This window comes from Populus trichocarpa, chromosome 3, assembly GCF_000002775.5.
Source record: "Populus trichocarpa isolate Nisqually-1 chromosome 3, P.trichocarpa_v4.1, whole genome shotgun sequence".
NCBI classification, from domain to species: Eukaryota; Viridiplantae; Streptophyta; class Magnoliopsida; order Malpighiales; family Salicaceae; genus Populus; species Populus trichocarpa.
The window spans coordinates 10474313-10486621 of NC_037287.2; the positions used below are offsets into that span (position 1 = coordinate 10474313).

The 12309-nt window shown below is 34.6% G+C and overlaps 2 protein-coding genes across 2 annotated transcripts; both read right to left on the reverse strand.

Moving 5' to 3' along the window:
• Positions 1–987: 987 nt before the first annotated feature.
• Positions 988–4706, reverse strand: LOC7471628 (WAT1-related protein At5g47470). The gene is made up of 7 exons (XM_002304243.4): positions 3922–4706; positions 3758–3823; positions 2680–2796; positions 2184–2418; positions 1929–2090; positions 1522–1673; positions 988–1424 (listed from the first exon to the last, which is right to left on the reverse strand). The coding sequence occupies exons 1-7, from the start codon at positions 4119–4121 to the stop codon at positions 1298–1300; spliced, it is 1059 nt and encodes a 352-aa protein (XP_002304279.1). The 5' UTR covers positions 4122–4706; the 3' UTR covers positions 988–1297.
• Positions 4707–7478: 2772 nt separating this feature from the next.
• LOC7471629 (metalloendoproteinase 1-MMP) lies at positions 7479–8913 on the reverse strand. Its single transcript, XM_002304244.4, has one exon. The coding sequence runs from the start codon at positions 8695–8697 to the stop codon at positions 7609–7611; it is 1089 nt and encodes a 362-aa protein (XP_002304280.3). The 5' UTR covers positions 8698–8913; the 3' UTR covers positions 7479–7608.
• Between the last annotated feature and the right edge of the window lie 3396 nt (positions 8914–12309).

Genomic DNA, 12309 nt, shown 5'->3' on the forward strand with positions numbered 1-12309 from the left:
GAAAAGTGCTACAAATAGCAAAAACTAGGATAAACTAAGTTTTTAATGATTCTCATAGCCTGAGAAATTCAAGTAGAGGTATTGCAAGATACTTTTAATACGAGTTACTTATGTGAGTGTAAAATGAGGCCACTTCTATAAGAATTAAAAAATGTTAAATTTTTCAAAGCACTCTTTGAAACCATAACGTGTTCGAGGCCAAAATGAACACAATCATAATAAAAGGAACTGTGTGATTTCCATTATCTGAGTTTGCACAAAAAGCTGAACAGTTCAAAACGTCATGTTCATTGGTTAGCCGAGTGAATCCGCTAATTTTTCACTAGGGAAGGTTCAAGGTTAAAAGCTACCTTGCCTGATGTAGATACTTTTTGTTATTACTCTCAAATTCATGTATTTAATTTGTATTTTATTCTAATCAAACAATTTTCATTCATGCAAGGGATTGTTAAGGTGAATGAGAATTTACATTCGTGTTCTTCTAAAACAGAGTAACGTTAATTTAACTATACTCTTGTAAAGATATATTTGTTTATTTTAAGTAAAAGTAACGTTAATTTAACTATCAGAAATCGTCCATATAAAAAAGACAACTCTGATATAGTTTTGATTATTTAGAAAACTTCTAATCTTTCTAAAATTCCTTCCTTTTATATTCTTTCTGTCAAAATCCCTCTGCTTCTTTTTTGCAGAGAGCAACATACAAATCTTGAGTTCGCTGTTAATTCTTGGTTGTGCTACCAAAAATAAAAAATTGAGTAAATATGAGAAACAATATTGCAATCACACTACTATCACTAAAAAGCAATTAATAGATTGTTTTAAGTTTAAATGATTGATCTTTGCCTCTTTCTACTTCCTTAAATTTATTTTATTTCAACATGTACTGTAAATTAGTTTTTTTTATATAAGTTAATATGCATTTTTTATATTTTGCAGAAACTAGATCATGGTAACTGCAAATATTTGGTTCCAACATTGCTTGGCTACAACAAAATCAAACAGCTTTATACAAGTACAATTATATTAGCCACGGAAACATTTTTCCAAGAATCTCGCAAGTTTCTACACACAACCCAAAATATGTTCGAGCTTTCAAGAAAGACATGCAGTCTGATCATTCTATGCTCCCAGAAGGGGTGAGTATCTTAAACAATATTTACACACCAGGAGGTTTTTCTAGTGAACTTGTCAACTACAATAAAGATGGTGTTTCCTTTGTGCACTAGCTCTTTCCAATACAGGGTTTGCTGACTGAACAAATTAGGGCAATCTATCTGAATATTGACGCTAATTATTAAGCCAAGAGACGCTTCTGTGGATCAAACTCACTTTCCAGGTGATCACCATCACGGAAACCTTCTTTGCCTTTAGCCCATAGCACAAAGTATAGACCAGTGAACATGAGGAACATACCAGCAAGGCTGCAAATGAGAAAAATAAAAATCAGGATACTGAAAGGTGACGAAGTTATGTGTGCTCTTGTCACATATAATTACTTTGTGATTCTCGCTAGCTTACCTTGCAAGGTTAAATCTGTCGCCTAAGGTAATAACAGAAAAAACAACTGAGATAACTGTTCCAATGGGGTTAAACACGGCCACATGAACTGGACCCCTCTTCTTCATTGCCCATCCATTGAAGCTCACACATGCTCCACCAACAGCACCTCCCTGTGCATCCAAATGATTAGAAGCTTGTAAAAAAGATTGATAGACTGCAGAAAGTGTTGAAGAAACAACATAAAATTAAAGGGAATTATTGAAATGATTTAACTCCTCCATTACTTATTAATGGTTTCAAGTAGCACAAGCAAATTAAAGTAGAAGAAAGTGGCTCTAATTAATAAAACGGAAATTTCCATTCTTGTGAGAAAATTTAACAAATAATCTTGACATGTTAGAAGAGGGAAAATGATGTGAGATTACCAGTATAGAATAGCAAATGAGGGTCCCGAGTCTCATCAGGGGCCAGCCAACGTCCACTCTGTGGTTTAGAACCAATTCTACAATCGCAGTTATAATTACTCCAATCAATGATGTTATGGCGCACAGGGATATAGGAGCAGGAAAATCACCCAAAGTAGTAGCCTGTACGTAACACATTGCAAAACTCAATTTGGGAGATTAAAATAATGCAGATTGTACATAATTAATTCCTTCACTGTTGATCTAAAACATTACCTGCAATACAACATTGCTTGATAGAACAAAAACCGCTGCTATGAGATATAAGCAACCGTTAATCTTATGTTTGTCGAAGCTCATATCTCCCGGGGGAGTACTTTCCGAGGACTTCGACTCTTTTGCTGATTCAGTGCTGCTCATTAGACTCATCATGAGGGCACCTACAACACATAAAATTGTGCCTACAATCTTGACTTTGCTGTATACGCAACATAGCTTAACTTTCTCTAACCTGCACATAGCTAGTGATCAGATAAACAATCACTAGACAATAGCAGAAACGAATTGAGAGGAAGGGGCACCAGATGCTCAGTATATATATTTATTATTTTCTCTATTTGTTTTATCTAGTAATCAGATAAACAATCACTAGACAAAGTAACTGTCATTACTCAACTAGATTGGAGTGAAACTAAATTTCTGTGGGCAATTATGTTTTGTTAAAAGGAAATTTACATTTTGAAATGCTACAAAAGAAATTTGGAAATGATACCTTAATGTCCAAGCAATAATGAAAATAAGCCCTGGAGCAAGGTTCGGCATGGCTGTTGCCATTGCTGGTGAAGTTAACTTAATCCCCTTAAGGAATAAGGACTGAAACAGAGTAACCCTGAAAATGAAATAGGAAAGAAAGAAAACCATTTGAGTGCCATGCTCAATGAATCAGTGTCTAGGCTTTTCTCCTTAGTTTGTTTCTCGGTCTGCTCTCTCCTCGCTCAAAAAAAGTAAAAACCTCTACAAACGTTAATAGATACATCCATGGACAAAATGACAATAGAATGTTCAACATGAAACTTACAGAAACTAAAAAGAAAAAACATGATAGGATTCAGGCACCCATAGCTCTCGAAAGATCAATATCTCTAACATCATCCGAAGTGGTAGAGAACGCTAGACCCCAAAATGATGTTTAATGTACTAGTTGGTAATGAGTGACGCATGAGTGGATATGTTGATCTTCATGCATGTCAACAAATCTGCTGGTGACAGGGGCATCCAACATGTCCTTTGCATATGCTGTAGCACCACAGGCCTGCAGCGTGTAGACGTGCCTATCGACTATATGTCGATTAAAATAAAAATAAGGACTTGCCTAAACCTAATTATGCCACACATAATGAATCACTATATGACTTGTTTTACAAATGGACACATTTCTCCTCAATTCATATTGGAGAGCCATCAGAGAGCCCTTCGAGAAAATTACACTCCAAACAGAACCTAAACTGGTGCTGCTGTATTGTGATTTTCCTGTACAAGAGAATAATAACTAATGGTAACTTTGGAGTTCTCTTGAGGATTTATTTGCACCTTCATCATCTTAGTACTTGGTTTTGTTCAAAGAAAACAACAGTTTGCTAATTATTGATTACAAGACCTACCAGCTTTGATTTCCATGAAGAGAACAATACTGACAAAACAAAGTACTAATTACAAAACTGAATTTTGCAGGCAATATATATATGCATATAGCTAGCTCTCTAACTTTGACATTCATTACTCGTAAGTATTGCAGTTATTGACATTGAAATATTAAAAATCATCTTAAAGATTTTTAATTTTTGCCTTACCCTCCAAAAGAAATTAAAACGAGCTGAATCATCAACTTCAATCTGAATTCCTTTGGCCATTTGCTCCTGCAACATGAACATAATTTACTTCCCATAAATATATATATAGAGAGAGAGAGATGAGAGAGAGAGAGAGAGAGACTTAATTAGAAAGGGAGAGAGACCTTTCAAAATGAACAGCAATGGGAGAGAGTATAAGGAAGGTGGCAAAAGTTGAGAAGATAACAATGGTTAGAGGGTTAAGGCCAAGAGACATGAGATAGCTCAACAAAACCGAGTTCCCTGCGTAGACAAATTGCACCATTATCAGCCCAACTATAATCACCAAATCCTCGAGAGTCTGTTTCTTCTTGTTGCAAACCATTTTGAAATATCTATCCTCCCAGCAAAATTAATGTCCCCTCCAAGCAGAGAAAAGCACCCAAATGGAACTACTTTCTTTAATTATTCTCCCTTTATTGGTTCTTCACCGATGATCTCCAAACAAAAAACTCAAGTGGCCACCATATATGTATGGTGGAGGATGCCAACAAATGTTTTTGTCTCTCCCTTTATAATTTGCACTGATTTCTCTAACAAGATTAGTTACAATTAACATTGAAAGAGAAAGAGAAAGGGCATCTCGCCTTATTCCTTCTAAACCTTTGGCAATTTTTCCTCATGCGCAACAAAACTAGTTTGGAATTAGCTCTCTTTCATGGGCTGGTTGTTTGGGAGTTTTCGTGGTTTTGTCGTTCCAAATGGATTTCTGTTGTTTGTGTTTATCTTATTTTTGTGTCTAGCCAACCTTCACGAATGCTTCTCTACCGGTCTTCTTTCCCTGTCCTTCGCGCATCATAGAGTGAGTGCCTATTGTCCCTTCCTAGCCATTCTTACCTCCCTTATCTCCAACGCCTCTCTTTTTTCTTTTTTCTAAATTTTCCCAACAAAATATATCTCCCTATTTTTGGAGTTTTATTGTTAAGCATAACAGAAACAGACTCTAATGTGATCTTTCTATTAGGCTCCGAATTCACCAGAAAACTTAAAGCAATCTATTACAATTTTAGGTATTGCTTTTCCTTAGAAAAAAAATAAAATTATTTCGTGACAATATTCATTAATTATATGTGGTTAGATATTACTTTTACATGCTTGCGCGCGCCTATATATATATTAATCAAATTATACTTTTAAACATATTTTTTAAACCCGGTCTAGTGGTTGGCCCGGTCCAAGATCCGGGTTTCGGGTTTTGACCGGGTCGGCCGAGTTAATTCCTATTTAAAAAAAATTAAAACGACGTCGTTTTAGTAAAAAAAAACTACAAAAGTCAACGGATTACAACCGGGTTTTTAACTGGGTTTTGCCGGGTCGGCCGGGTCATGATTTTTTCTATTTTTTCATCAACTCGGCCCGGTTCCAGCCCCGGGTCGGCCGGATCCCGGGTCGATCCGTCGAGCCGGACCGGGTTTCAAAACTATGCTGAAAAGTGATAATTATGTATATGGTATATGATGGAACCAATTCAAAGAGTTCATATAGACCAAGCTCAAAGACTTTGTATAGACATAGGATGAGGATTTAGAGTTGTTAACTTTGTAAAACTCATGGTCATTCAAGCCATAGGGTCTCAACAGCCAAATCTCCTTATCATTTGGGCATGGTCTAAATGGCCAGGCAACCAACCTCTCTCCCTTTCTTTTCTCTTTCTCCCTCTCTCCCTACACGTTCTCTCTCAAACATGCCTTCTCTCCCACATATTCTCTCTCCCTCTCTCTCACGCACTCTCTTTCCCTCTCCCTCTTTTTTTCTTTGTTTTCTTCTCTCCTCTCTCTCTCTTTTTTTACCCTCACATAAGGCACACACCTTAATATATTATTCCTCGTAATTATCCATTAGTGACACAACAAGCACCACGCAACTAATGGTAGCACTAACCTCTCCACACATCTAGATATTGCAACACCACTCTCCAGTCTCTATGCTAGTAAAATGAGCAAGCCAAGCTAGGAACGCAAAAGCCATTCACACTCCTGCTCCTCTCTACATGTTTTTTTTTATTTTTTATATATATTTTTCTATATTATCAACTAACTTAAGCATTAAAGATTTCATGTTTTGACGAAGAACTTGTGTTATAAAAAAACACCAAACCTAGAGAAAAAAAATCTCACATTCTAACTCAATCACCACAGCTAAAGACGTAGCTCGTGGAATGCTCGTTCGTTTTCACAACTTCATCCATCATTATAAACATTATTTGCTTTACACCAAGCCGAGAGAGAAGATTTATATGGAATATCTGCAAAAGGAGCTGCCAAGGCTGAAAAAGTGGATCGTAGCAAAATCTCTACCTTTTCTTTTTTCGCTTCTCCAATTCAAAAAAATTAAAGGGACAAATCTCTTCTATGAGTTACATGTTAATGGGGATACATCTTTATCTTTTCAAATGTTTTATTTGTGGTCTGAGATACAATTTTTTTTATAATTCCATGTGTGCTAGTCTTTAGGGTTAAGAAAAATAATGTTTTTATTTTTTTTTGTATTTATAGTACCCCTTAAACCGAACCGGTTCAGTTCGGTTGGGGTTTTGCCAGTTTGAGGTTTATGAAACTGAAATCGAAACAGATCAAAAAAATTTTACAAAAATTTTAATTGGTTTTCTTAATTTTTTTTGTTCAGTTTTTTTTTTTATTATTTAATCGATTTTTTGGTTTTTTTTTTTCATTTCTAACTTTAGATTTTGTACGTCATTCCTTCTGGTACAGAGACAAGACTAATCTACTAGAAATTTAAGTCCTTACCATTTTCTAACACCATAAATACCTAAACCATCAATAATACTATACGGATATTAGAGCTTATCCGAAAACAATTAATGACCCCCACAATTTATTGTGCTCGATCTAGGCAAACTTTAATACTGGTAATTATTATATATATATAAAATCTATTATTATTTATATGTGATTATCTGAAATAATTTGAAGCTAATTAAGTTGAAGTAAGAATATAATTTTAACATGAGATTGTGCCATCATTACTGGCACGCTTTCCATGGATACACTTCTTTGGCTTCGTTTGTTTAATTGATTTTGTGTTTGAATATGTATTTTGATAAATTTTTAAAAAATGTTTTTTATGGTTAATGTTATGACATTAAAAATTTTAAAAAACATTTTAATATATTTTTAAACAAAAAAACATTTTTAAAATATGTTTTCCACCATAATATCCGCACTCCAAAAGGTGTAAAATCTTGGTTCCTTCACAAGCCTTCTAAATTTATGACATGTAGTTACAATCAGAGCAAGCTTCTTTCCCCAATCTGGAAGCCTTCATCATTCGTGAAGATTGGATTGGATATAAAGTAATGCCTTGGTTATTCACCTGTTTTGAGTTGAGGTATATTCTTTGGAAGGGAATTGGACAGTAAGCGTGTGTCTTTCCTGAACTGGATTTCTGGTTTGCCATTGCAGCTGCTGTTTCCTTTTGAAGGTTGTCTTCCTTCCCTGTCTTCACACATAAAGCCCCATACAAAGTTACCCATAGCTGGACCGAAACAAGCTTCTCTACACAGGAAGAAAAGTATTTTTCTCCTCACTGGACACGTTAATTTTCTTGGGCGAACATGTATCATCGTTAGCCATAAGACTCGTGAAAAAAAAATTGTAACAAGAGAGGAGATAGAATCGGGTTCACAAGAATATGTATCTCGTAAAAACATCTGTAAGAGGTAAAAAAAAAGCAGAGAGTTATTTTTCTTTCATTTGAATAATCTATGTGTGATTTTGCTACACCTAAAAATAAAAATAAAAATAAAAATAAAAATAAAATTCCTGAAAATGACACCAAAAAAGGGAGTGTCATTATGTACATAGAAACAGTGTCAAAACACCTACCACTAAAGAAATTGTCCACTTTGATGATCTAGAATTTCTGAGACCAATTATTCCCTTGTTAAACGAATTATCCGACACCAACAAGGAGCTAAACTTGAAATTAGGATTTGACCCATAAAGAGCTTGAACACCATCTACATCGTCAATCTTTAGGTCCACTTTCTTGGTCCTAGGACTCAAACTCGGATACATCACAGCTTCCTTGACCGAAGAGTGAGCCAATCCAAGCACATGCCCAATCTCATGCGTGGCAACTGATTCCAAATCAACCGCCACCCTTGACTTAATTTTCTCTAAATCAAGGGCCCACGTTTCACTTGCATCGAGATGAAACCTCCCATTCTCCGGTGAAAATGCATGAGCCAATACACCCAGAACCCCATCAAACGGTTTTCCATCGCCATGATCCCTGTGATAAAACCCAATTCGGATATCTGCTGATGGATATTCTTCAATTTCCATAAAACTCACTGGAATCACCTGTGCCCACCTTGAAAAGGCACGCTTGAAAACTGTCCTTGTGTCTTTTATACTTATGTAATCAATCATGTTATTCTGCGAAAACGCATAGGTTAGTATCACCGGTGCCTGACGCATCCACCGTGGCTTCCCATAAAAATATGCAAAACGTTTTTTCGCCTGAAACCTTGTGTCGTGTGTCTTTTTGTCACTAACACCACATCTGGGCAACACGATCATTGATATGGTATCAAAGTCCAGTTTACCTGTTTCAGGCAATCCCAGATTTGTTTGATATGCAAGAACAACCGATTCGAATTGCGTATCGAAGGTATCGGTGAAATTGTTCGTGTCGGGAATCGGGAGGTAACCGAAACGGTTGAAGTATTTCTTCAGCTCCGACATGCCACTGACTTGACTGCCCTTCCCGACATCAAGGAAGCGAGTGAAATCATGCCACGTGGTGGTGTTATAGGAATCGACGGTTGTGACAGTCGATGAGGGGTCTGGTTTGATTCTGGCGGGAAAGGAAGGGCGGGAAAGGCAGAGGAAGGAGAAGGAGATTAGGAAACTGTAATAACTGAAAAACTGAATCATAGCGGTTGGCTGTTTTAATATGTGGGGGCACTGCTAGTTGTCTTGGGATTCGGACCTCTTTTATCGCAGGGGATCGGAGGATTTGTAATTGTTAGCCAAGGGAGTTTGGATTTGAGAGCAGTAAATCAATTTTGCATAAAAAGAGAGGAAAGTTGGGAAGATCCTGCCGTGGCCTTGTGTTCCTTTTTCACAAGAGATTCTGACTTTGGTGGGTGGGTGTGCAAACCACTGTCTATATTTTGCTGATTATCTATTTATTTTAATTTATTAATTAATTATCAAAGACTGAAATTTGGCATTTTAATGTATTTTTAATTGAGGATAAGAATAATTATAATAATTTGATTGGTCTGAGTTTAGTTTGTGGTTTTCTGTTTGTTGAACAAATTAAATTTGAAGTCATTTCCTTCTCATGTGTATTATTAACTTGTATTGCATGATAATCGCTTGTTTTTTTACCCCATATCATACCATATATATGTTTGACCAGCTTAACACTCTTTCTCTCTCTCTCTAAAGGATACATGTCCACAAAACATTATTCACTAAAAAATAATGTTTATTTATTTTATTTTATTTATTTTAATTTTACTTTTCAACAAAAAATTTTGTTTCATTATTCAATATTATTATGTTGTTTTGAGAAATTGTTAGCCAAGAAAGTTTCATAGTTTTTTTTTTTTAGTTATATATCAATCTTATAGATTAATCAATCTTTAATATTAGATTTGTTGGAAGTGGAGTTTCGTAGTTTTTTTTTTATTTTTTTCTATGAATTTATTTTAATCTTATGATCCAGATTATGTGTTTAACATGTTAACTCGAGTTGACTTGAATCATTTCTTTGGGCTACTTTTTCTAATTGATTTATTTTATTTTATTTTTAAACATTGGGTTGGTTGGAATCAGACTTCATAATTTTTTCTATTTGCTTTCTATGGGGTTATCCCGATTTCATGACCCAATTTGTAAGTTTGATAAGTTAACTAAAGTTGACTTTGTTTATTTATTTTTTATTTTTTAATTAAATGCATGTTTTCAATTTCACCCTCCAACAATTCAATATTTTTTTATTTAGTTTTTCTTTTAATATTAGGTTATTTGAGAATTAGACTTCGTAATTTCTTTTACAATTTGCTTTATGTGAAGTTCTCCCGGTCTTATGGATTTAATTTTTTTTTTTAATTTCAACTTTCAACATTGGATTTATTAGAAAAGAAGCTTCGTAAATTTTATTTTTATTTTTATTTTTTTATAAAGTTATTCCGATTTTATGACTTAGACCATGGATTTTATAAGTTAATCCGAGTTTATTTGAGTTGTTTTTTCTTATCTTTTTTAATTGACTTATAACAAAAAAAAAAAAAACTTATTTCTCTTGTATTTTAATTTTTCCATAATTATTGGGAAATATCAAATAGAGAGGGGAAATTATGGCTGCTTGATTCAGTTGTGCAAAAACAAGTTTAAAATGAATGGTTAAAGAAGTCTTCTATAAAAGCGCAATTGAGTTGTCTAGTGGACAAAAGTAGAAGTGCAACTTCATCGTGAGTAATTTATTTCTTTGTCGCTATAATTATCAGGGGGTCCGTCCTAATAACCCTCCTTTTTAATTGGTTTCTTTCTACGAAGTTATTGATGATCACTGCATATGTGCGAAAGCTAAAAATGAAAGTATGCCCAATTGTTGGTCTTGGTCAAGATAGCTCATTTTATGTACTTTCCAAATATTCTTTTTGAGCAATAACAATAAAAATCAAAGGAAGAAACACAAGCATGATCAGGATATAGATGGGAAGTTTTTGTATCTCTCTCTCTCTCTCTCTCTCTCTCTCTATGTTCCTATGGTAACTGGGTTCATGAATTATGATCAACAAACCATACGGGCTGCAAGGTACATTGATCAAGGTTTCATGATTATCTTATTCCATGTAAATTGTTTACCTGTAATTATTTAATATTATTTTGAAAAATTAATTACATCGAACTGTTTCCGCGGTCAAATCCATTTTGAATTTAATAAATGTATTGCTTGTGAAATATGTGTTCGTGTATGTCTTATAGATTTACCTGTTCTTGATTGGGAAGTGTGTGTGTGTTCGTGTCTGTCCATTTTTTTATTTTTTTGTGTATTTTTAAGTTACAAAGGTCTGGAGATTTGATTTGTTCTGGGTAGAAAAACTCAACTTATGATCAAAGGAATAATGGAAATTGATTTTTCTGAAACCGTCTCTGGCTATCTCTTGGCAACATTGATCAGAAGGAGAGAACTGGCAGTTAGCCTGAATTTGGATTCGAATATCAGTTCACCGGAACTCTGTCAAGGTCAAAATTCTTGTTGTCATCGGGCTAGATCACATGTCCTTTAACAATATCTTCACAATCTCGACAGTATTTTCAGTCCCTTAAAACTTGCAACGTGGCCCAAGTGGTAAACAGGCCTATGGGCTTTGAACTCCATCTTCCCTTTCTTTCAGGGAGGAGAGAGGGGAGAGCCGGCGAGCCAGGGGAGGAATGTTTAATAGGATGGCGCCAGGTCCTGAGAAATCTTGACAACGAACCCAGTTTGCTTGTCAATGGTCCAATTTACCATTATTTGTTTGTCGTCATTTTCTTCGGTGATACATCGGTAGGTAGAAAAAACAACCATGAGTTAATGTTCGAGCCCAGTCCTGGCAGAATGTTAGAACTAGCTATAGACAACTTCAATCAATCAGTTGAACAATGGTTAGAATGCTAGAGAGAATTATATAATTCTACTGGATAAAAATCAAGTAAAATATAGTCTGAAACTGTCCAATTTTTAAGCCGTTTGTGTAACAGAGAGAATTATATCAATAATACACTACGATTTTTATCTAATAATTTAAGTAATAGGGTAATATAATTTTTTTTATATGGTATTAGAGTTTTAATAACCAAGTATTCAGGAATTCAGATTTTATTATTTTATTTTAATTAATAAAAAATAAAAACAAAATAATATAATATGAGTTTATATAAATTTTAAATTTAAATAGTTGTTATTAGTATATTTATTTTTTAAGATATTAAATTGAATTAATTATTGGAGAAGGAATAGGAGTTCAATTATTTCAGTGAGCAGTGTGAATTAGACAAAAGAATCTGTAGCCATAGCATGAATTGAATAGGCTGTTGGGTGCCAGAGGGTGGCAGCAAATTTGGATAAAGACAGCTGTCAATCTTTTTACCGGAGAACAAAAACTTTATATATTTTTTTCTCTCTTATTATCAAACTCTGAGACCCAGGCCCCTCTCTTAAATCCGATCACTCGAGGTGCATTAAATCCTTCCTCTTTCGGCCTGGCGATTGTGGACCAAAAGAAAAGAAAAAAATCAAATTGGAAAATTCAACAAGCCTCTCTTCTGGAACGTGCTAACCTCCAACAAATCAAGACGCCACTAATTAAAACATAAAGTTAGATCAACTAGTCGTAATCATGAATTTTCTAGCTTGACCAAGCACCCCCTCTGCTCTCCTTTTCTTCTCCAATATCCTCCAAGCTGTTTTTCTTGTTTTATTTATAATGGAAAAAAAAATTTATACTTAAAAATATTTTAAAATAATTTTTTTAATTTTTGATATTAATA

Excerpts from the sequence above, each read along its gene's own strand:
- LOC7471628 (XM_002304243.4), bottom strand. The coding sequence starts at position 4,121 with ATGGTTTGCAACAAGAAGAAACAGACTCTCGAGGATTTGGTGATTATA. Across the intron at positions 2,419-2,679 it reads ATTATTGCTTGGACATTAAG|GTTAGAGAAAGTTAAGCTAT; the intron begins GTATCATTTCCA and ends AGCTATGTGCAG. Across the intron at positions 1,674-1,928 it reads TCATTTGCTATTCTATACTG|GGAGGTGCTGTTGGTGGAGC; the intron begins GTAATCTCACAT and ends TTGGATGCACAG.
- LOC7471629 (XM_002304244.4), bottom strand. The coding sequence starts at position 8,697 with ATGATTCAGTTTTTCAGTTATTACAGTTTCCTAATCTCCTTCTCCTTC.